General features: G+C 47.0%; 1 protein-coding gene across 6 annotated transcripts in view; it reads right to left on the reverse strand.

The window, feature by feature from the left end:
- Positions 1-24,870, reverse strand: part of LOC140389554 (polyhomeotic-like protein 3) — a 160,389-nt gene that overhangs the window by 61,519 nt on the left and 74,000 nt on the right. For all 6 annotated transcript variants that reach the window (XM_072473774.1, XM_072473777.1, XM_072473776.1 and 3 more), the window contains 2 exons: positions 19,388-19,544; positions 9,076-9,323 (listed from right to left, as the gene is read on the reverse strand). In XM_072473774.1, coding sequence (XP_072329875.1) covers positions 9,076-9,323; positions 19,388-19,544 — 405 coding nt within the window. The remainder of the gene's footprint in view (positions 1-9,075; positions 9,324-19,387; positions 19,545-24,870) is intronic.

A 24,870-nucleotide genomic window follows, 5' to 3' on the forward strand; every position in this document is an offset into this window, starting at 1 on the left:
AAGACCTCAATCCCAACATTAAGCGAGAACACTATCCAATACCAAAATGTGAAGAAATCACGAGCGAAATGTCAGGTGCGACATGCTTCAGTAAACTAAATGTATTGCAAGGTTTTTGGTAAATCAAATTGGATGAGGAGAGTACGAAGCTTTGTACCTTTAACACTCCATTTGGGCGCTACTGTTTTCTACGAATGCCGTTTGGGATAATATCCGCACCTGAAATCTTTCCCAGGGCAATGGAACACATTGCGGAAGGTATTCAAGGAGGTCATGCATATGCTGACGATATTATAGTATGGGTTCTACGAAGAAAGAACACAATGACAGACTCACCAAAGTACTACAGAGTATTAAGAAGTATGGGCTCAGGATGAACAAAGCCAAGTGTCAATTTGGCGTTAATGAAATCACGTTTCTGGGGGCCAAGTTGTCTGCTCAAAGTGTACAGCCCGATCAAGTGAAGATACAGGCAATACTGAATATGCCACAACCGTCAGACAAGAAAGGAGTTCTGAGGATATTAGGAATGATCAACTTTACAGGCAAATTTATTCCGAATTTGTCAGCCAAGACAACATGATGGAGAGAAGTTATAAAGAAGATGAATACTTTTGAATGGTCAGAGAGGCATGAGCAAGAATGGCTTACTCTGAAAACAGCTCCAGTGCTAACATTTTTTGACCCGACAAAAAAAATAAAAATCTCAACTGATGCGTCGAAGGATGGATTAGGTGCACTGCTATTACAGCAGGACGATGGAGAGGATTGGAAGCCAGTTGCCCATGCATTTAGGTTGATGACCGATTCAGAGAGTCGAGTTTCATAGCAATGTGCATGGCCTACCAACTTTTCTGGTCAAAACGGATCACAGACTATTAGTAGCCAATGTCAGAAACAATTTAAGTGAGATGTCACCGTAAATCCAGAGAATGATGATGAAGCTCTTGCGGTATGATTTTGATCTAATTTATACTCCAGACAAGCACATCGTAGTTGCAGATGCACTATCAAGAGCTACAGTTGTGCTGGAAGAAAACCATATTGAAGAAGATGTGCAGGTGCTTGTCAGTCTGATAACGGAGACACTGCCGGTGTTAGATATAAAATCGAAGCTAATAATCGAGGAAACCAAAAAGGATGAAGTTCTGCAGATGATAATCAAAAATCTCAACGAGAGATCGCCAAAAGGGTCAAGCTCAAAGTATCACAGTATTCGACGGAACTAAGTGTAGCCAATGGATTCGTACTCAGGCAACAAAGAATAATAATACCACAGTCTCTGCGAGCCGAAATTTTACAAAAAATTCATGAGGGCCACCTCGTAATTGAAAAGTGTAAAAGAAGAGCACAAGACACGGTATATTGGCCATGGATCTACAAGGATATTCAAAGGATGGTAGAGAGTGCGGGACCTGTCAGAAATACAAAAATCGACAAATGAAGGAACCAATGGAGATGGGCGACATCGTGACACTTCCATGGTATAAAGTAGGGCAAGACTTGTTTCATCTCGAAGGAAAGGAATACTTGTCTGTCATAGGCTACTTTTCCAACTTTCCCGAAGTGGCACGGTTCGTCAGCCAGGTGTGTCTTCACGCATATTAAGGCTATCTTTGCTCGTCATGGCATTCCACAGGTTGTCATGAGTGACAATGGGTCCATGTTTCAGTTGTCAGGAATGGAGGGAATTTGCACAAAAGTTCGCTTTCAAACATATCACATCCAGTCCTTTATATCCACAGTCAAATGGAAAGGCGGAGAAAGAAAGGTGTACAAATTGTGAAACAGTTACTAAAAATATTCTTAGGGCAGCCAGGATGATTCCTGTCTGGCATTGCTCAGCTTTCGAGCATCACCGTTGAGCAATGGTTAATCGCCATCTCAGTTATTGACGAATAGGAAGATAAAAACAACGTTGCCATATCTTTCGAATCAGCCAACCAGTCATGAAATAACAAATCAACTGAAGTCTGAAAAGAAGAAGCAGAGGAGATACTACGACAGGTCAACCAGGTATCTACAACCTTTAGAACAAAATGACACAGTAAGGGTGGAGGATCCTGATGGCAGGTGGAAATGTGCGAAAGTCATGCAAAAGATAGGTCCAAAATTGTGTACAGTCATCACAGAACAAGGACAAGTACTCAGAAGGAACAGGAGAGCTTTGTTAAAGATACAGCAACCTGTTACTTCATTGTCAGCAGATGATGTATGTGACAGTCTCTGTCTATCCAAAGCAACGCAACCTGAACAAGGAGAAAGCGAACAATCTGAAGATGGACACAGTAAGGTAATTCCAACAGAAACCTCTCCAGAACCACTCGAATGCCAGCCAAATTCAGCGAACCAACAACAGCTTAGAAGGTTTACTATACAACGAAAGAAGCCGGACAGACTGAATCCGTAATGGACACTGAAATTGTAAATAATTGGAATTGTTATGTTATCCATATCATCTGTATGATAACTGATTTAAATTATGTGTATTAATTTTGTTAAACTCGAAAGGAAAGGGGATGCAATGATATGCATAAGCAATTCGATATGTTAACATGTCATACCTCCAAACAGCAGGTGGGAGTAGAGATGTCCCACGTGACACTGCAGCCTCGAGGAATCTGGGGTTAGGAGACGTTGTGAATAGTCGTGTTTTGTATTAGCTCTCATATTATAGTTATCAACAGTTCATAGTTTAGTAGTATTAGTATTGTTTTCCTTCCCACATTATTGTAGTTTAATAAATCTTTAACTAGTCACAATCTAGACAGTCTCAGGTGCACTGACTCAATCATTGCAACGCACTAGAACGTAACAAATACGTCCTCATCGTGTGCGAGGCTCAGTCTTATCCAGTTTAAGGTAATTCACAGGGCGCACATGACAGTGGCCAGGGCGAGTAGGTTTTTTGATGGGGGAGAGGATAGGTATGGGTGGGGAGGCCGACGAACCATGTTCACATGTTCTGGGCATGCCCAAACTGAAGGGGTTCTGGCAGTGGTTCGCGGACATAAAATCCGAGGTGTTGAGTGTGAAGGTGGTCCCGAGTCCAGAAGTGCCAATATTCGAAGTCTCGGAAGACCCGGGAGTGCAGGGGGCGAGAGAGGCCGATGTCCTGGCCTTTGCCTCCCGGAGATGGATTTTGCTTGAGTGGAGGGACCTGGAACCACCAAAACCGGGGGTGTGGGTGAGCGACCTAAGGTTGGAGCAAATCAAGTTCATCTTAATCGGGTATGTTGATGGGTTTGCCGAAGCCATTCCTCGACTTCTTCAAAGAGAATTGAGGTGTCAACGGGGGTGGGGGGAGATAAAGGGGTTAAAATGGAGAAGGCAGGACGGGACGAGGGGAATGGCAGGGGGTGGGGGGGGGGGGCTGGGGTGTTGGTTAGTTTGTTATTTATTATGATGTTCCTGTTCATTCTTGCTCTTGTTTTTGTTTGTTTATACTGTTTACACAAAGACCTAAATAAAAATATTTTTTAAAAAGATGATTACAGGAGCTGATAGGTTAAATAGTGAGAATCCAATTCTCTCTGGGGGCAGGGGGTCTGGAATAAGAGGACATAATCTTAAAACTAGAGTTAGGCCATTCAGGGGCGATGTAAGGAAGCACATCTTCTCATAAATGGGAGTGGAACTCACTCTTCCAAAAAAATCCATGGGCTGGATTATCCGGTCACCAACGGCGAAATCACGTTCAGCGACCGGCCGGAGAATCCGGGTTCCTGACCAAATCCGGGGGGGGGGGGGGGGGGCCCGCTTTTGCGGTGCTCCACCCACTCCAAAGCGCCGTACTCTAGGAGTACGCCACGTATCAACGGCCTCAGGAAGTTGCCTGAGGCCCACACCACCAATGCTCCGCCCCCGATCGGCCGAGTTCCCAACGGCGTGGGTCTCTCATGGTCTCACCGGGAGGGAACCCGTCGTGGCGGCTGCGGACTCAGTCCTGTGCTGCCACAGTCGGGGAAGGACCGATCCATGGGGGGACTTTATTTGGGGCTGAGGGCACTGTTGGTTGGTGGTCTATGTTGCACGGCGGCGGCCTGCGCATGCGCGCCACGGACCCGACAATTCTCCGGGGCGTATCAGTAGCTAGAGCCGGGTGCTCTACGCTGCCGTCTTGCGAGCCCCTGGCAAAACGGGGAATCGGTGGCTGTTTTGCGCCATTTTTTCTGGCGTAAAACGCCACCGTTCCCACGCCGGCGTGGGGACATGGCCCCAGAATCGGAGAATCCAGCCCCATGTTTCTGTGGGCGGGAGGGGTGGGGGGGGGGGGGGGGGGCAAAGGGGAGCAGATGGAGCCCCAATATGGAGAAGCCACGATCTAACAGAATGGTGGAAGAGTTTTGATGGGCTTAACAACCTCGTCGTGTTCCTACATTTCAAAAATCTGCACATCGACCAGTTTATGGATGATAATATCTGCTCCTTTGTGAGTTAGCTTAGAAACAATGATTAAAAATCAATGAATGGAGATCGAATACTTGTAACATCACTAATATTTGGAATTGTAGAATCTTACAGCAGGTATGGAGGCTATTCGACCCTTTTATCCTGTGCTGGTTCTTTGAAAGAGCTATCCAAAAATCCACTCTCCCCGTTCTTTCCCCATAGCCCTGCAAATCTTTCCTTTTTAAATTACTCCAAAGGTTACCCCTAATCTCTCCCTATCCCGGTATAAAGCAAGTGGCAATGAAGAGGCATCCGGAAGTGGGCAGGTTTATCACATTTAAGATGATCCAACAGAGTAATAATAATAATAATAATCCCTTATTGTCACAAGTAGGCTTCAATTAAGTTACTGTGAAAAGCCCCTAGTCGCCACATTCCGGCGCCTGTTCGGGGAGGCTGGAACGGGAATTGAACCCACACTGCTGCTCTTTTTCTGCATTACAAGCCAGCTGTCTTAGCCCACTGTGCTAAACCACCGTATGGTTTCCCTTTAAAAGAGTATTATTTTCCCCCTGATTTACCGGCCTCCTCACACTGGATGATTTCAGCTTTTGAACAATCTATAAGCTTGAAGTATGAATTCTCTGTGACATATTGTATGTCAGATCAATCTTGCATTTAATTAAAATGAGATAAGAATCGTAAAATTCTGCCGAGAATTTCACTATGATCTCCTGACAAGGGAATAAAATGTTGCAGAAAATAAGGTTATTCAGTCAACAGTAACTAACTGTTGTGACATTGTTTCATCTCGAAAGCAAAAGAAATAGACGATGTGCCTAAGCCAAGTTTTCTAACCCTATCACATCACTGTCCACAGAGTCAAGAAGAAAAAGTGTACAATTCGTTCTGTTCTTTTTTAATGTCACATACAATAACTAACAGGTGGCAATGGTTGTAATTCACTATTTGCGTAGGGCAAGCAGTTTTGCAATATCGGATTTCAGCAGCAATAGCCAATACATCTTGCATCTGGTTCCAGATTCGAGCACCCATTGCCTACCTCTAGTTGTAGATGAGACCGTGAAAGACGCATTATTAATCAGCCGGATGTCAGAGTGGAAAACAAAACCAAAGAAAGAAAGATAGAATATAAAGTGTAGGAGAATTGTGGAGACTTTTAAATGCTCTTCGAGACATGTTTAATTCCAAATTTTGCACGACCTACAATTTTGAAGGCCAAGTGTAGAACCTTTACCATAAACAGTGGAAATGTTTTTATTCTAAGTGTTTAAATAAGAACCCATGAAAAAAAAGAAAGAAACTTGCATTTGTATAGCAACTTTCACTACCTTAGGAGGTCTCAATGAAGTAACAAGATGTGGCAGTGCAGTAGTTATAATACAGCTGCATTTCTTTTAAGTGTTCCTGAAGTGAATAGTTTTGCACTAAGTAGCTTGAAAAATACTACCCCTTTATATGTTTTAAGTACTACCTACCTGTTACCAAGTAGATGGGAACTAGGCGCAAATTTATTTTTCTAACTGTCTGGAGTTTTCTAAATGTCTGCATACGGTTGGCTGAATAAATAATCCAGTCTCCTCTCCCCGCCTGCCTCGATCATGGAATATACTGGAGAGCGCTCACTGGATCCACAGGAAGAATGGAGTTACGGTCAAGAAACTGTCCAGTGTCCAGTCGTGGTACAAATTAGCACAGGTCGCCTAGTAATTTTAAAGGCTGAAATCTATTAACGTGCGTGAGAATAGGGAAAATTAGTCTTGCAAAAATACACTGACAATATCTCAAGGATATAATTTGTTGCTTTAAAGCTATCAGGAAAAACAAAACCTGGTCTCTTTGATTGCTAGGAATATTGATGATGTATTTACATTGTGTTTTATTTATTTTATGTTTATATTATATATTGGGGCTGAAAATCTTCTGGTGGGAACACACAAACATTTAAATTAAAAAACCTGCTTCAATTAAAGTTGTGGTTTCCAGGAACGTATCTACTCTTTAAAAACTATATTCCTGTATTACTGGGTTAGTAAACCTGGAGTAATCTGAAATCGAGGGCACGATTCAGCAGACTTGAGTTCAAGTCTGCTGAATGGTGCGTTTAGTGGCGCCAATAACATCTTGCTATTCAACTTTGGCGGGTGTTTTTTGGCCTCGGAGAGATTCTCTCCACCTAGGCTGCGCTTAGAGGGATTTCCTGCTGGCGAGCTTCAGGTCAGCCGCCATTCTTCCCAGCCTTCCCCTTTCAGGCCTCCCGCTCTATTCAACACCCCCTCCCCCTCCCCACCCAACCCTGGCGAGGCCCCCGGGAATCTCTTCTCATCCCCCCTCTACCTGGTAAGGACCCCTCCCCGCCCCGGGGCCCAATCACTGGCTGTGTCAACCTGGTACCCAGGCATTCTGGCACTTCAAGCCTGGAACCCTGGAAGTTCCCCTGCTAGCCTGGCAGTGTCAACCTGCCAGTGCACTCAGGTGGCACTGCCAGGATACCAGGCTGGCAGTGCTAAGAGTTCCACCCTGTCCCTGTCCCCGACCACCCAGGGGTCTCCAATGTCTTGGAGGACACCTCATCCGAGATGCCATTATTCCTGGTCCACGTTTGTGTAGACCAGTACTGAACGGCGCCCTGGCGAGGCCTCCCAGGTGCGGCCATTGAGTCCCGGGCGACGGGTAAATCCGGCGTCCAGGTGAATACACTGATCTAGACTACTTCCAACGGGGGTGAGATCCAGATTGCTATGTCTCGTGAGAGGCGTCTCGCGAGATTCAACGGCCTCCTCCCGACATCAAGTCAGGCGTGGCAAAGCCGCTGAATTGCGTCCCAAATCTCCCCATGGCAGTCTGAGCATTTGACTTCAGTTAAAATAAATGTGGCAATCAAATTAATTTGATTAAGACAAATTTGGTACAAAGCTGGAGCTGCCAACACAAGCAAAAATGAAGCTGTCAGCATGTCTTAAAAATGCAAGTGGTTCACTGTCCTTTAAAGAAGGAAACCTGCTGACCTTTCCTGTGAGTCTAGTCTCACACCAAAGTGGTTGGTTTAACTGGCTTCCAGTATGGTCCAGTAGGCCACTCAGTTTTGTTAGGCATCTATAGAAAGTAGCCCACAGCCATCTTTCTCAATGCAACTGGAGCTGGTCAATAAACACGAGCTTTGTCAGCAACGCCCAAGTTCTGAGAAACAATCTTAAATAATATGCAGTCTTGAAATGAAGCCACGATCGTGATGCAGGGAAATTGCACCGAGCAAGGTCCCGTAAATGATTAATGAAACAGTTTTAGCGATACTTTGAGGGCTAAATGGTGACCGCAATACCGGAGGGGAAATTCCCTGCTCTTCTTCAAAATAGTGCCGTGAAATCTTTTACGTCCATCTTCTAGGGCAAACTGGGCCTTGGTTTAATATTTCATCTGAAAGATGGCAGCTCAAACCAGCGCAGCATTCCCTTGCACTGGAGTGTTAGCCTGGATTGTGTGCTCAAATACCGCAATGGAAATGCAAGCCTCAACCCTGGGACTCAAAATTAGCGGCAAGAATCTGCGGCCTGACACCATGTGCAGGCACTGTCGCAGGTGGGATAGGAAACTTTGGAGAACCACAATGATGCCCACTGGTTTCAGGTCCGGAAAAACCCGCCCAGTGGAATTATCGACACACTGTTGCCGACTGTAGGAACCCGGCAGGGCCGAATCAAAACTTTGTTTCCTTCCGATTGTGAAGCTGAGCCACACTGACCCACACATTCTCCATGTTAGATCCTGGAGACCCAGGTTAGATAAATAAGTTAATCTTAGCTGGGGATCACAGGGTCCTGAAACTTCAACACCCAGGGCTCAGGAGGAGCCCAAACAAAACTGAATGGCCAAGGTTCCTGCTCCTCATCCCTTGTTTCATTGTGTTTGTGAATAAATGTGGGTTGAATTGTGAACCTGTGTTTGTCCTTTCATCATCTCGTAAATAAGGGCACCAAAGGTAAAACGTTTTAATATTAAACTGGTCGAAGTGTCTGATAATTTACAGACAGCTTGCTGTCCAGCGATTCCTGTTAAACAGTCCGCGTGCTGGAAAAAAACACGTTCTGGTGATATTCTCCCATGGTTGAATAGGTTGTCTATGCATGCCATTTAAATTTTAAAGTTTTGATCCTTATTTGCACATCCCTTCATTGTCTCGTCCCTCCCTATCTCTGCAACCTCCTCCAGTCCTATAACCCTCTCAGCTGTCTGCACCTCTCCTTTTCTGGCCTCTTGAGCATCTCCGAGTTTAATTGCTCAAGCATTGGCAACCATGTCGTCAGGTGCCTAAGCCCTGAGCTCTGGAATTCCCTTCCTGAATCTCTCCACTTCTCCACCTCTCTCGCCATTTTAAAGATGTTCCTTAAAAGCTATCTCTTTGGCCAAGCTTTTAGTCGCCTCTCCCAACATCTCCTGATGTGGCTCAGTATCAAATTTTGTTTGGTAACACCCATGTGAAGTCCATGCATGCTTTGCTATGTTTTAGCCATTATATACATGCACATTGTTGTTGTTCAATCTCACAGAGACTGGGCCGAGGTAGTGGTCATCTGCAATCCCGTTGTATGAATCGGCGAAGGGGGAAAATCGCAAGGGACATTATTAATGGCCCAGAACAAAAAAAGACAAAGGTCTACTCACAGGGAATGGCTCCAGTCCCTCCTGAATAACAAACCCTTCAATGACGTGAGTCAGGATCTGCGGTTTCACAATGGCCTGTGGTGGCTTGTTGTCCGTCCCAGGAAGATTGCTGGAAGAGACTGCGCCACTGGGTTTCAGTTTGGCAGGGGGGACAATGAGAGATGACGGACTGGAAAACCTCAGTGTGTCTGCAGAGGACCTGATAACGGAAGCACCTGCTGAGGTCACACAAAGTGGCCCTGCTCGTTCTGTAAGACAAAGAAAGGTTGCTGAAGTAAAACCTCTTTCAATGGAGGAGAAATAAAAGTGCTTCCATTTACATGTCTCCTTCCACAATCTCAGAATGTCCCCAAAACACTTCAAGGCCAATGAAGTACTTTTGAAGTGTAGTCGCTGTAGAGATGTAGGAAACACGGCAACCAATTTGTGCACAGCAAGCTCCCACAACAGGCAATTTGATAATGAACAATGTTGATTGAGGATTAAACGTTGGCCAGGACACGAGTGAGAACTCTCCTGCTCATCAAATACTTCCGATATATTCATCCGAGGTGGAGAGGCTTTGGTATCCCACCTCATCTGAGAGGCGGCGGCTCCAAACTGCAGTACGCCCTCAACACTGCACGGAGCGTCAGCTTGGATTGTGTGTTCATGTCTCATTAGTGGGACTAGAACTCACCACTGACTCCAAGGCAAAAGTGCTACTAAACAGAAGCACAACAAATGGCGACGGGAAATATGATAACAATGAAGATCAGAGGGCACTACTTTGAAGAGGATAAAAACAGAAAGAGGAGGAAAATCTCAGCAGGTCTGCGGCATCTGTGGAGAGAGAAACAGAGTTAACATTTTGAGTCCAATATGGCTCAGCTCATTGCCTCTTGTGGGACCTTACTATGCACAATCTGGCTGCCCCGTTTTCCACACTGAGTACACTTCAAAAAGCAATTTCACTGAGTACAAAAGTTCTTTGAGACTTTTTTTAAAAATGTGTTCATCAGATGTGAGTGTCGCTGGCAAAGGCAGCATGTGTTACCCATAGCTAATTATCCTTTAAAAGGTGATGGTCAGCCACCGTCTTGAACCGCTGCAACGTATCAGTGCACCCACACTACTGTTAGGGAGGGTTAGGGTGAGGATTTCTGACACAGGAGGAACAGCAATATAATTCCAAGTCAGGATTCTGTGTGGATTGGAGAGGAACTTGCAGGTTGTGGCTGTACAGCTGCTGCCTTTTTCCTCTCAGCATTAGAGCTGGTGGTTTCGGAAGCTGCTGTCTGAAGAGGCTTTGGGGGGTTGCTGCAGTGCACCGTGTACATAGTACACGCGACTACCATTGTCCAACAGCGTTGGAGGCAGTGAATGCTTTAGGTGGTGGATGGGGTGGCGATCAAGCAGCCTGCTTTGAGCTGGATCAGGTCACACTTCAAGTGGTTTTGGAGCTGCAGTCATCCAGGCAAATCGCAAGTATTCCAAGGTGGTCAGGCCTGGGGAGTCAGGAGCTGAATTACTTGTGGAATGCCCTGGATCGAACCACAGTATTTGCTTGACTTATCAGTTCAGGTTCTGACCAATTGTAATCCCCAGGATGTTGATACTGGGGGATTCAGGGATAGTAATGCCAATGAATATCATGGGGAGATGGTTAGATTCTCTCCTGTTGGAGTTGGTTACCTGGCGCTTGTGTGGCATAAATGTTACTTGCTACTTAGCAGCTCAAGCCTGAATGTTGTTCAATGCTGTTTGCAGGCATGACCTGCTTCAGTATCAGAGGAGTTGCAACTGTCACTGAATACTGCAGTCATCAGTAAACAGCTCCACTTCTGACCTTATAATGGAGGGAAGGTCATAGAACCAGACAATCACTACAGTGCAGAAGGAGGCCATTCAGCCCATCAAGTCTGCACCAACCCTCGCAGAGCACACCCTACCAAGGCCCACGACCCACCCAATCCTCATAACCCAATAACCCCACCTAATCTTTTGGATACTAAGGGGCAATTTATCATGGTCAATTCACCTAACCTGCACATCTTTGGACTGTGGGAAGAAACCGGAGCACCCGGAGAAATCCACAGACATGGGGAGAACGTACAAACTCCACACAGACAGTGACCCAAGGCGGGAATTGAACCCGGGTCCCTGACACTGTGAGGCAGCAGTGCTAACCATTGATGAAGCAGCTGAAGTTGATTGTGCCTGGGACACTACCCTGAGGAACTCCTGAAGTGATGTCCTGGGACTGAAATGATTAGCCTCCAACAGCCACAAACCATCTTCCTTTGTGCCAGGTATGACACCACCAGTGGAGAGTTTGCTCTTTGATGCATCACTCGATCAAATGTTGCCTTAAGGTCAAGGGTAGTCACTCTCATTTCTTTTCCATTCAATTCTTTTGTCCATGTTTGGACCGAGGGGCTGGTTTAGCACACTGGGCTAAATCGCTAGCTTCTAAAGCAGACCAAGGCAGGCCAGCAGCACGGTTCAATTCCCATACCAGCCTCCCCGAACAGGCGCCTGAATGTGGCGACTAGGGGCTTTTCACAGTAACTTCATTGAAGCCTACTTGTGACAATAAGTGATTTTCATTTTTCAAGGCTGTAACGAGATCTGGCAAAACCCAAAGTGAACACTGAGGGGCGAGATATTACTGAGAAAGTATCATTTCATAGCATTGTCAATGGCACCTTCCACCACTTTGCTTATGATTGAGAGCAGAATGATGAGCTAGTGATTGACTGAATTGCATTTGTTTTGTTTTTTATGGACGGGAAATAACTGGGCAGTGTTCCATATTTTCAGATAGATGGCAGCGCTGTAGGCTAATAGCACAGCACAGAAGGAGGCCTTTCAGCCTACCATGTCCACATCAGTCAACAAAGATCTGACTACACTGATCCGATTTCCCAGCGCTTGGTCCATAGCGCTGGAGGTTATGGCAGCGCAAGTGAACATCTAAATATTATTAGAGTTTCTGACTCTGTAAGTACCCAAGTATTCTTTTTCCAATTAAGGGGCAATTTAATGTGGCCAATCCACCTACCGTGCCCATCTTTTTGGGTTGTGGGGGTGAGACCCACGCAGATACTGGGAGAATGTGCAAACTCCACACGGAGAGTGACTCGGGGCCGGGATCGGACCCGGGCCCTCAGTGCCATGAGGCAGCAGTGCTAACCACTGCACCGCCGTGCTGCCCTGTAGTCTGTAAGTAGCTTTACAGGAACAGCTTGGTTAGGAATAAAGTTAGTTTTCAGTACAACAACTGAGATATTATCAGGGTCTTTAGTCTTTGCTGTATCCAGTGCCTTTAGCTATTTCTTTATATCATGGAGAATGAGTCGAGTTGGCTGGAGACTGGCATCTGTGATGCTGGAGATTTGAGAAGGAGGCCAAGATGGATCAACCACTCAGCATTCCTTGCTGCAGATGGTTGAAAATGCTTCAGTCCTCGGACTTCCGGGTGCGCCTATGCAGAGCTAGGTCGCATATTCGGCAGCTCCTGCTTGGAACGGACTTTTGGGCTCTTTTACAGGGCCCCCACGGCATTTGTTTGACATTTCCCGGTGTGGGAAGAAGGCTGCAATATTCCCCCGACAGGGTCCCCCAGGAAGGGTATGTCTCTGGGTTGCCAGACACGGCAGAAACAGTAAAACATTTGGCTGCAACTGCAGGATAAACAGGGCCTCTTCCAGCATGCAGGCGGGGGAAGGGCAAGCTTAAAGCTGCAAGCTGACCTGGGGGCCTGTATCAAAGGTGAATTCTAGCAGCAGAGGGAACAACTGTAAAAAGACCTCATCAAGGCCACTGAAGGGACTTCCGGTTGCGGTGATGCCTAGCTAGCCGCACGCTTCGGCGGCTCCAGCTCTGACGGACCTTCGGGCTCTTTTAAGAGCCCCAACGGGGAATGTTTCGACGACGCAACCCGGTGTGGGGTGTGTGAGAAGGGAGTCCCCCCCAAACGAAGGAGGAAAAAACCGGCGGCGGCGGCTGCAGCGCGAGGAATCGTCGACCAAAGGGTCAGAAAGAGAGAAGTACAAGATGGCGGCGGAGAAAGCGCAGGCGACATGGGGGCCTGAGCAGGATGAAATTGTGAGACGGTGCGTGGAGCTGCTGAAGAGGGAGGTGCTGACCCCGTTGCTACAGGCAATTGAGGGGCTCAAGGAGACATTAAAGACCCAGGAGACAGAGCTCCGCGTGGTGGAGCAGAAGGTGACAGATATTGAGGACGAGATCCTGGGCCTGGCGGTTAAGACACAGACGCACGAGGCACTTCATAAAAAGTGTACTGAAAGGATCGAAGCCCTAGAAAATGGAGCGCGAAGGAAGAACCTTTGGATACTGGGTCTCCCTGAGGGTGTGGAAGGAGTGGACTGTGGAGCGTATGCAAGTACGATGCTGAGCTCACTGATGGGTGCTGAGGCCCCTACGGGCCCCTTGGAGGTGGAGTGGGCAAATCGGATTCCGGCGAGAAGACCAAAAGCGGGAGAACCACACAGGGCGATAATCGTGCGATTTTACCGCCTTAAGGATAGAGAAGAGGTCCTGAGATGGGCTAAAAAGGTGCGGAGTAGCAGATGGGAGAATGCAGTGGTACGGGTATACCAGGATTGGAGTGCGGAGGTGGCGAGAAGGAGGGCGAGCTTCAACCGAGCCAAAGAGGTGTTGCATAAAAGGAAGGTGAAGTTCGGGATTCTGCAGCCGGCAAGACTATGGGTCACGTATCAGGAGAGACACCATTATTTTGAGACGGCGGAGGAAGCATGGACCTTCATCAAAGAAGAGAAATTGGATCGGAACTGAGGGACTGATGCTGCAGGAAATGTTATTGTTAATGTTATGGTTGAAGTTAATTGAGAAGTAAATTGGGAAGGGGGGAGACATTGGGGAAATGTGGGCGCCGGTGAGGGGGGAAAGACGGGACATAGTTGGAGAATGGGGAAGGGGAGGGGGAGGGGAAAGGGAGCTGCGCCATAGATCCACAGGTCCACAGATCACTGAAAGGGGCTACACAGGTGGAGAAGGTAGTCAAGAAGGCATACGGCATGCTTGCCTTCATTGGCCGGGGCATTGAGTATAAGAATTGGCAAGTCATGTTGCAGCTGTATAGAACCTTAGTTAGGCCACACTTGGAGTATAGTGTTCAATTCTGGTCGCCACACTACCAGAAGGATGTGGAGGCTTTAGAGAGGGTGCAGAAGAGATTTACCAGAATGTTGCCTGGTATGGAGGGCATAAGCTATGAGGAGCGATTGAATAAACTCGGTTTGTTCTCACTGGAACGAAGGAGGTTGAGGGGCGACCTGATAGAGGTATACAAAATTATGAGGGGCACAGACAGAGTGGATAGTCAGAGGCTTTTCCCCAGGGTAGAGGGGTCAATTACTAGGGGGCATAGGTTTAAGGTGAGAGGGGCAAAGTTTAGAGTAGATGTACGAGGCAAGTTTTTTACGCAGAGGGTAGTGGGTGCCTGGAACTCACTACCGGAGGAGGTAGTGGAGGCAGGGACGATAGGGACATTTAAGGGGCATCTTGACAAATATATGAATAGGATGGGAATAGAAGGATACGGACCCAGGAAGTGTAGAAGATTGTAGTTTAGTCGGGCAGTATGGTCGGCACGGGCTTGGAGGGCCGAAGGGCCTGTTCCTGTGCTGTACATTTCTTTGTTCTTTGTTCTTTGTTCATAAGAGGCGGGTCAGGTAAAGGGATGTTCTCGCGCCAGAAAGAATAAGGCGGGAAGACAGGCGCAAGGCGGATGGGAGTTCCCCACACGGGGGGGTCGAGGAGTGAGCAGGAGTAGCCGGGGTCAGTTGAAGTCAGCTGACTTACGGAAGTAATATGGGGGAGCAATCATGCTAGAAAGAGATCTAGCGGGGAGAGGGGGAGGGAGGGGGAGGGGGACAACTGGGTTGCTGCTGCGGAAATCCAAAAGGAAATGGCTAAAGAGTGGGTGGGCGGGGGTGGTGTGCGACGCTGGGGGAGCGAGCGGGAGCGCGGAGGCAGGATATGGGACTGGCCTAGAGAAGGTAATGGCTAGTCGACACGGGAGGGGGGGCAGGTAGCCCCCTAGTGAGAACGTGAGAGGCCTGAACAGACCGATAAAAAGGGCCCGAGTGCTCGCGCATTTGAAAGGACTAAGGGCAGACGTGGTTATGCTCCAAGAGACGCACCTAAAGGTGGCGGACCAAGTTAGGCTAAGGAAAGGATGGGTGGGACAGGTGTTCCACTCAGGACTGGACGCAAAGAATAGAGGGGTGGCCATTTTGGTGGGGAAACGGGTAGCATTTGAAGCAAAGAACATCGTAGCAGATAGCGGAGGTAGATATATAATGGCGAGTGGCAGGCTGGAGGGAATGGAGGTCGTGTTGGTTAATGTGTATGCCCCAAACTGGGACGATGCGGGATTTATGAGACGGATGCTGGGGCATATACCGGACCTGGAGGTAGGAAACTTGATTTTAGGAGGGGACTTTAATACGGTGCTGGACCCGTGGCTAGATAGATCCAGCTCAAGGACCGGAAGAAGGCCGGCAGCGGCCAAGGTACTTAAGGGGTTTATGGACCAAATGGGGGGAGTGGATCCATGGCGATTTCTTAGACCTAGGGCTAGGGAGTTTTCCTTCTTCTCCCATGTCCATAAAGTGTACTCCCGGATAGATTTTTTTGTTTTGGGAAGGTCGTTGATCTCTAGGGCGGAAGAAGCTGAGTACTCAGCCATAGCGGTTTCGGATCATGCCCCACATTGGGTGGACCTGGAATTAGGAGAGGAAAGGGAGCAGAGAACACTCTGGCGATTAGATGTGGGACTGATGGCGGATGAGGGAGTGTGTGCAAGAGTGCGGGGGTGTATTGAGAGATACCTGGAGGTCAATGACGACGGCGAGGTCCCTGTGGGAGTGGTATGGGAAGCACTAAAAGCGGTGGTCAGAGGAGAGCTGATCTCCATTGGGGCCCACAAAAGGAAAACAGAGGCCAAGGAAAGGGAAAGATTACTGGGGGAGATTTTAAGGGTGGATAGGGAATTTGCAGAGGCCCCGGAGGAGGAATTGTACAGGGAGAGGAGACGACTCCAGACGGAATTTGACCTTCTGACCACCAGAAAGGCGGAGGTACTCTGGAGGAAGGCACAGGGGAGGAGGTATGAATATGGGGAAAAGGCGAGTCGCCTGGTGGCTCATCAATTGCGAAAGAGGGCAGCAGCGAGGGAGATAGGAGGAATTAGAGACGAAAGGGGAGACACGGTGCGAAGGGCAGGAAAGATAAATGAGGTGTTCAAGACCTTCTATGAGGAACTGTATAGGTCTCAACCCCCAGAGGGAGAGGAGGGGATGCGGCAGTTCCTGGACCAATTGAGGTTCCCGAAAGTGGAGGAGCGGGGGGTGGTAGGCCTGGGGGCACCGATTGGGGTGGACGAGGTTATTAAGGGACTGGGAAGCATGCAAGCAGGGAAGGCCCCAGGACCAGACGGGTTCCCGGTGGAGTATTACAGAAAATATGTGGACTTGTTGGCCCCATTGATGGTGGGGACATTCAATGAGGCCAGGAAAGGGGGGACTCTACCCCCGACGATGTCGGAGGCGACGATATCGTTAATTTTGAAAAGGGATAAAGATCCGTTGCAGTGCGGGTCCTATAGACCCATTTCATTATTGAACGTGGACGCCAAATTGTTGGCAAAGGTACTGGCATCGAGGATAGAGGACTGTGTCCCGGGGGTGGTGCACGAAGACCAGACAGGGTTCGTAAAAGGGAGACAACTGAATGTTAACGTGCGACGACTATTAGGGGTGATAATGATGCCCCCAGTGGAGGGGGAGGCAGAGATAGTGGCGGCAATGGACGCAGAGAAGGCATTTGATAGGGTGGAGTGGGAGTATTTATGGAAAGTGTTAAGGAGGTTTGGGTTTGGGAACGGGTTTATTAGCTGGGTTAGACTTCTTTATGGGGCTCCAACGGCAAGCGTAGTTACAGGTCGACATAGATCGGAGTATTTCCGACTATATAGGGGAACAAGACAGGGATGCCCGCTGTCTCCATTGTTGTTCGCGTTGGCAATTGAACCTCTGGCCATGGCGTTGAGAGACTCCAGGAAATGGAGAGGGGTGATTAGAGGGGGAGAAGAACACCGAGTCTCGTTATACGCGGATGACCTATTGTTATACGTGTCGGACCCAGCGGGGGGGATGATAGAGGTTATGCGAATATTGAGGGGGTTCGGGGATTTCTCGGGGTATAGGCTAAACATGGGGAAGAGTGAATTATTTGTGATACATCCAGGGGACCAGAGTAGAGAGATAGAAGGCTTGCCTCTAAGGAAAGTGGAAAGAAACTTCCGATACCTGGGGATTCAGATCGCTAGGAGCTGGGGAACCTTGCACAGACTTAATCTGACACGGTTGGTAGAACAAATGGAGGAGGACTTCAAGAGGTGGGACATGCAGCCTCTATCGCTGGCGGGCAGGGTGCAAGCAATTAAGATGATGGTCCTCCCGAGGTTCTTATTTGTATTTCAATGTCTCCCTATACTAATCACCAAGACCTTTTTTAATAAAATAGACAGGAGCATCACGAGCTTCGTGTGGGCAGGGAAAGTTCCGAGAGTAAGGAGGGGGTTCCTTCAGCGTAGTAGGGACAGAGGAGGATTGGCACTACCGAACTTGGGCGATTACTATTGGGCCGCCAATGTGGCAATGATACGTAAATGGATGATGGAGGGTGAGGGAGCGGCGTGGAAAAGACTGGAGAGAAAGTCCTGCAAAGGGACGAGTTTAGAGGCGCTGGTGACGGCGCCGCTACCGATCTCACCTAAAAAGTTTACCACGAACCCGGTGGTGGCGGCAACATTGAATATCTGGGGACAGTGGAGGCGACAGAGAGGGGTGCGGGGAGCCCTGGTGGGGTCCCCAATCAGGAACAACCATAGGTTTGCCCCAGTAAGAATGGATGGAGGATTTCAGAGCTGGTACCAGTTGGGAATTAGGAGGGTGGGAGATTTATTTATAGATGGGACTTTTGCGAGCTTGGGAGCATTGGAGGAAAAGTATAAGTTGCCCCGGGGAAATTTCTTGAGATATATGCAGGTGAGGGCGTTTACTAGACAACAGGTGAGGGAATTTCCGTTGCTCCCGACACAGGGGATACAGGACAGGGTGCTTTCAGGGGTGTGGGTCGGAGAGGGCAAGGTGGCAGAGATTTACCGAGACATGAGGGAAGAGGGGGAGGAGTCGGTGGGCGAACTAAAAGGAAAGCGGGAAGAAGAACTAGGGGAGGAGATAGAGGAGGGTATGTGGGCTGATGCCCTAAGCAGGGTAAATTCCTCTTCCTCATGCGCCAGGCTTAGCCTGATTCAATTTAAGGTGCTACATAGAGCACACATAACGGGAGCAAGATTGAGCAGGTTCTTTGGAGTGGAGGACAAATGTGGGAGGTGTGGCGGGAGCCCGGCAAACGACGCACATATGTTTTGGGCGTGCCCGGCACTGGAAGGGTATTGGAAGGGAGTGACGGGAGTGATTTCGCGGGTGGTGAAGGCCCGGGTCAAACCAGGCTGGGGGTTAGCTCTATTTGGAGTAGCGGAAGAGCCGGGAGTGCAGGAGGCGAAAGAGGCCGACGTTGTGGCCTTTGCGTCCCTAGTAGCCCGACGCAGGATCCTATTCATGTGGAAGGAGGCGAAACCCCCCGGACTGGAGGCCTGGGTAAATGATATGGCGGGGTTCATTAAACTGGAGCAGATAAAGTTTGCCCTGAGAGGATCGGCTCAAGGGTTCACCACGCGGTGGCAGCCATTTCTCGACTACCTAGGGGAACGTTAGAGGGAAGACAGATGACCAGCAGCAGCAACCCAGGGGGAAGGGGGGGGGGGGGAGGGGGGAGGGGGGGGGGGCGGTTTAGTTTAGTTTAGGTCAAAGATAAAGGGGTTTTGTTACTTGTGTATTGTTAAAAATTTCTGTATTGTTATTCTTGCGTTTGCTTTGTAAGAGGGGAAAAATTGTTGTTTGGGAAAAAAAATTCAATAAAACATATTTTTAAAAAAAGAAAATGCTTCAGTCCTGTTTTGTAAAAGGCTCGATATAAATGCAAGTCTTCCTTTCAAGTGTAACAATTTTCCACATCCATACGCCAACCATTTAGTGTTGCTAGTTCATTCAATCCGAAATTAGTATTGAGATTATGCCAAGGCATTTAATGTGGGTTTCTAATAACTAGCACAGACTTTCACTTCATTAGTCTGTACTGTGCTTGAGCCAAATTTGCAGAGTTGAATGGTTAGTGGGCCACCCAGTTTCTTGTTAGTTTCATTTCTGCACCTGACCTTGGCAAATGTCCACAGCTGTCAGAGTTTCTCCTTGCGCTGCAGAGATGGAGGATTCGGCCTCAGAGGGGGGTGTTGAAACAGGTCTGTGTGCTGCAAAGCATTCTTCCTGATCTTCCCTCATCTCCTGGTCACAAGTGTCTTCCACTGGGCAGACCTGACAAGGCATTACATACGGTTAGACTGCGCGAACACGGCATGAAAACGTTATGTCATTCTTCATTAAAATTAGAACCAGGGTGCTTCCCCCAGTTAATCCTCTTCATCTCAATGTCATCACCAATAAACACAAGCACACAACAAAGTGGATACCTAATCCAGGCTTCTGGGTCGCAAAATAATAATGTGTCTGTAAGCAGGCTGCACGACCTGGCTATGAGCACAGGACTGGTTTAATATTAACAAGCCTGAATCAAGGCTAGAAGAGGCCCCCAGGTAATATTGTACCTACGTTACAAATATAATAATTCTATTGAGTGAACCTCGTGGGAAATACTTTTCTTTCAATGTTAACTAAGCTATCCACTGAATTCAGCCCTCAGAGTGTTCACCAGGTGGCCCTTAATCGTAGCAGCACCATAGGGAGGCACTGTCCTCGTGCTATTGTCATTGACCCGGGTTCAAATCCCACCACGGCAGATGGTGAAATTTGAATTCAAAATTAAAACAAATCCGGAATTAAAAGTCTAATGATGACCATGAAAATCATTGTTGATTGTTGTAAAAACCCAACTGGTTCACTAATAATAATAATCGCTTATTGTCACAAGTAGGCTTCAATGAAGTTACTGTGAAAAGCCCCTAGTCGCCACATTCCGGCGCCTTTAGGGAAGGAAATCTGCCGTCCTTACCCGGTCTGGCCTACATGTGTCTCCAGACCCACAGCAATGTGGTTGATTCTTTTCTTTTAATAAATTTAGAATATCCAATTCATTTTGTCCAATTAAGGAGCAATTGACCAACCCTGCACATCTTTGGGTTGTGGGGGCGAAACCCACGCAGACACGGGGAGAATGTGCAAACTCCACATGGACAGTGACCCAGAGCCGGGATCGAACCCGGGACCTCGGCGCCGTGAGGCAGCAGGGTTAACCCACTGCGCCACCGTGCTGCCCTGTGGTTGATTCTTAACTGCCTTCAAGGGCAATTAGGGATGGGCAATAAATGCTGGCCAGCTGGCGACGCAGATCAAAGAATTTTTTAAAACCCTGATGTATAATGGGCTCCATAAAATGTCTGAACTTGGAAGAATGCCTAATCTTCACATTTTCAGCAGCAAAGACTCCAGACTGTGTCACCACGGACACCATATCAACTGGGAATAATCACATGGATGGAAACAGGCTTGACATTTCTTTACACCATCTTCTAGGACCATGCTGAAGGGCATTCTTAGATCAGCACAGTGTCTTAGCACCAGAAATAAAGGATGAGGCCTCCATGATATGACCCATAATATTGGGGACAGGAATTGTTGGAAAGGAATTGTCTAAACCTAGAACTATGTTTGGTTTGTTTGTTGAGGGTCTCACTCAGTGAAAATGTGCAGCCATAAGCCTCCTTCACGAGACTCTGCAAATGTGACTCCTCGATTAGCCATCTTGATATTAGCGATTATGCATGCACTCGCACAAACCGTTCACCTGCTGCAGGATTAATGGTTAACCGTATGAATATTGGCATCTGCCTCAAATTTGAAATGAAAAGAAAATCGCTTATTGTTAGAAGTAGGCTTCAAATGAAGTCACTGTGAAAAGCCCCTAGTCGCCACATTCCGACGCCTGTTCGGGGAGGCTGGTATGGGAATTGAACCCGCGCTGCTGGCCTTGATTCTGCTTTACATGCCAGCTGTTTAACCCACTGTGCTAAACCAGCCCCTAGTTTAGTTGCCAACTACTCTGGAATCATCATCCACTTTTTGCTTCACCTACACAGCAATGTCCTTTTGAAGGAAGGGCAGGCACACAATATTTCAAATGTGGCCTCATGGAAACTCTTTTGGAGTTTTACACTACTTTAATGATCCACTGTAAAGCTTTGCTATTTGTTTCTCTGTTGACTGGTTTCGTGGAAGGGGAAATAAATAAATAAATGAAATGCAGGTCAATTATTCTGATCACTGCTTGGCAATAATTTAGGAGAGCGAATCACTTGCTCTTTATATAGGATTCACACGATTTTAATCCCCTTGAAATCATCACAATGACACTGACATGCGGTCTATAAAGACCGAATGACCTGTTCTGTCAGATTACCACCTGCACAGTGGAAGTTATCATCTATCTCCATATTCCAAAATCAGGCAAGGGCGAATTTCTACAAATTATATCTGTTTTTTAAACTAATTTACTGATCAGTCTGTAATAAAGAACAAGTAAAAGCCAAACATCAAGTATTGTAAGCTTCAGTAACATCACAATCAATATTCAAACATACCACATTCATTTTCTTTGTTCTTTACATTGCAATCAGATTTTGGATTTTTGACGATCACGTCTAACTTGGTTGTGTTGGATTGAAGCCTTTAATATGTCACAAGCTCTTAGATTCAAACCTACAAGTAGTACACCAAAGGACCAGGACACACAACCACCAACAGAGGCTAAATTTACATCTGCCCAACTTTACCAGAAGGCTACCGTACACATATCCTTCAAGATTACGAAAGGGTTTGATAGGGTAGATGTGGTGAAGATATGCCTATTTCTGGGGGAAACTGAAACCGGGTGCCATAAATGTTCAGATACATCCAATAAGTAATTCAGGAGAAACTTCTTTATCCAGAGTGGTGAGAATGTGGCATTCCCAATTATATGGATCACTACTCGTCAATGACATCAATGCATTAAACGGGAAGGTAAACTAACACTTGAGGAAGAAAGAAACCATGATGATAAGAGTTTGATGAAGAAGACTGACGGGAGGCTTGTCTGGGGCATAAACACTGGCATGAACCAGTTAGGAACTTAAATTACATGTAATTCAATGTAATATGCACCATGAGTACAGGCCTCAACCACAGCCTTTACTATCGGCAAAAGACATAGTAACCACAACAAGAGTGAAATGAATAGAACAAATCAATTCACCTACCTTTGAAGAAACATTCAGTCGACACATGGTTTGGAGGAATGCTGTGTGCCCGGCTAACAGAAAGGTCAGTATGCCTTTGCACTGGCTGCTTGTGCATGTCATCATGTTATAGGGAGCAAATCTGAATTGGCATAAATTGGACTGGTATTCACATTTATCCCCATAAAATCTGAAACTACATGATTCAGATCAGGGTGGATTTGACTCATTTCTCCCAGAAATATAACTGTTCTTAATCAGGATGTATGGATGGTGACCAAGTTGGGAATCATGGTTAATTCGGAAGGTACTGAGATTGAAATTTTGAACGATATGTGTTCTGTTTTTAAGTGTTCTCCCAGGTACACACATTCCATCCCTAACCGCTACCAAAAAGATGGTCAGAATACCTGCTCTCAGGTGTGCATTAGTAATCCTCCATTGGCTGCTTTGAGTTATATCTCTCCCTCTCCAATTCCACCCTCTCATGGCCTGCCCTGCATTCAGAATCTTCCTCGGTGGTACTGCTGTGATCATGGCTTTACAACAAGGAATTTGGCAGTTGCTTGCCCATTGTCATGTGAGAGTACCTTTAAGAAATAGGTGTTTATCAAAAGCTGTAGTGGGTGTACCTTTAAGAAATGGGTGTTTATCAAATAGCTGCAGTGATGTCAGAGTGTGGGTGGAGCTGGGTTTTGATCTGTGGCTTTTTACTTTCTCTTTGAGCAAAAAGCTGGTGTTTGTCTGTGTTTCAGTTTCGTTTTCAGAGTTGGAGCTGCATCCAGCCAAACAAGGTGTAATTTTGATCTCTCTCTTCATGAAAAGGAATGTCTTCAGATCACTTGCTAATTTAAAAGTGATAACTGCTTTCAGTAGAGAATTTAAACCTGCTGTGTTTGTTAAAGAGGGTATTTGTCTTATGGGTGTTGCGAGGAAAGATTAAGGGTTACTTATAGAGTACTGTATTCTTTGGGGGAGTATTTGAGTTGATAGTTGCTAAGATGTTTACTGTGTGTTTATAAAATGTTAACTGGATTCGTAGAATAAACATTGTTTTGTTTTAAAAGTACTTTAGACCTCTGTTGCATCACACCTGTAGAGTGGGCCATGTGCTCTCCATAACCAAAATCTATGAAAAGTTGTGGGTCAGGTGAACTCCATGATACACTTTGGTGTTCTCCAAACCCTAGCCCATAACGCCACGTTCAAGTCCTCTGTGGCACAATGCACCTGGAGTATCAAGGCAGTGCACCACTGCCCATTAAAGATTTAGTCTTGGGCATGACATAATGTCTTTCCACCGTTCCTCTAGAAAACTCAGAATTGCCAAGTGATCAGCTCGTGGATAAATTATCTTGATCCCGTGATGCACATGAATGTTCGATGGATTAATGCAACATAGTCTAGTCAACATTGGAAATGAATATTATTTGTTGCAAATCATGCAGGCTATTGTGTGAAAACAATAATTGAAGTCTTTGTTTTTGCAGAGGGAGTAGGGCAGCTGTGGTGGAAGACGTGTGGCACAGTGACAAATTCAACCTTAGAATCCCGACAGTGCAGCGCAATTTTGCCCATCGAGTCTGTACCAACCCTCCGAAAGAGCAACGTATCTAGGCCAATCCCCCTCCCTATCTCCGTTACCCCACCTAACCTTTGGACACTTTGGGGCAATTTATCTTGGCCAATCCACCTAAGTTGCACATATTTGGTGTATGGGAGGAAAGCGGAGCACCTGGAGGAAACCCACCCAGACACAGGGAGAATATGCAAATTCCACACAGTCACCCGAGGTCGGAGTTGAAGCCGGGTCCTTGACACTGTGAGGCAGCAGTGCTAACCTCTTTGCCGCCCTTGAATTACACTAATTCCTCTGTAGGACATTCGAGCTTTATAGGTAACCCTGCATGATTTTTGCATTCAGTCGGAGTACTCAACAACATTTGGGAACATTCTCATTCAGAATTGGACAACACTTCAGTCAACTGTGGGTTTCAGATAACTCCTGCACACAGAGTACAGCAGAACACTGAACACAAATCCATCTGAAACACGGATTCCATTTCTGACCATGCCCCACATTGGGTGGTCCTGAGTTGGGACGTAGGCCAGGGGCGTTGCAAGGGATGGCGGTTAGATGGAGGCCTGCTAGCAGACCTGAAGTTCTGTGCAAGGATCTCAAGGGCTATCCAGTGGGAAACATTATGAGGATCTTGCAACATTTTGGGGCCTTTTCTGGCTATAAGCTAAATATAAGAAAGAGCAGGTACTTTGTGGTTGGGGCACCGGGATAGAGAGGGGGTGCTTAGAGGGCTACAGTTCCGCTTAGCAGAAAGTAATTTTCATTATCTGGGGGTCCAGATAGCAAGGGATTGGGGGAACTCTGGAGGTTCAACTATACAACTATAAGG

The sequence above is a fragment of the Scyliorhinus torazame genome, chromosome 14, assembly GCF_047496885.1.
Source record: "Scyliorhinus torazame isolate Kashiwa2021f chromosome 14, sScyTor2.1, whole genome shotgun sequence".
NCBI classification, from domain to species: domain Eukaryota; kingdom Metazoa; phylum Chordata; class Chondrichthyes; order Carcharhiniformes; family Scyliorhinidae; genus Scyliorhinus; species Scyliorhinus torazame.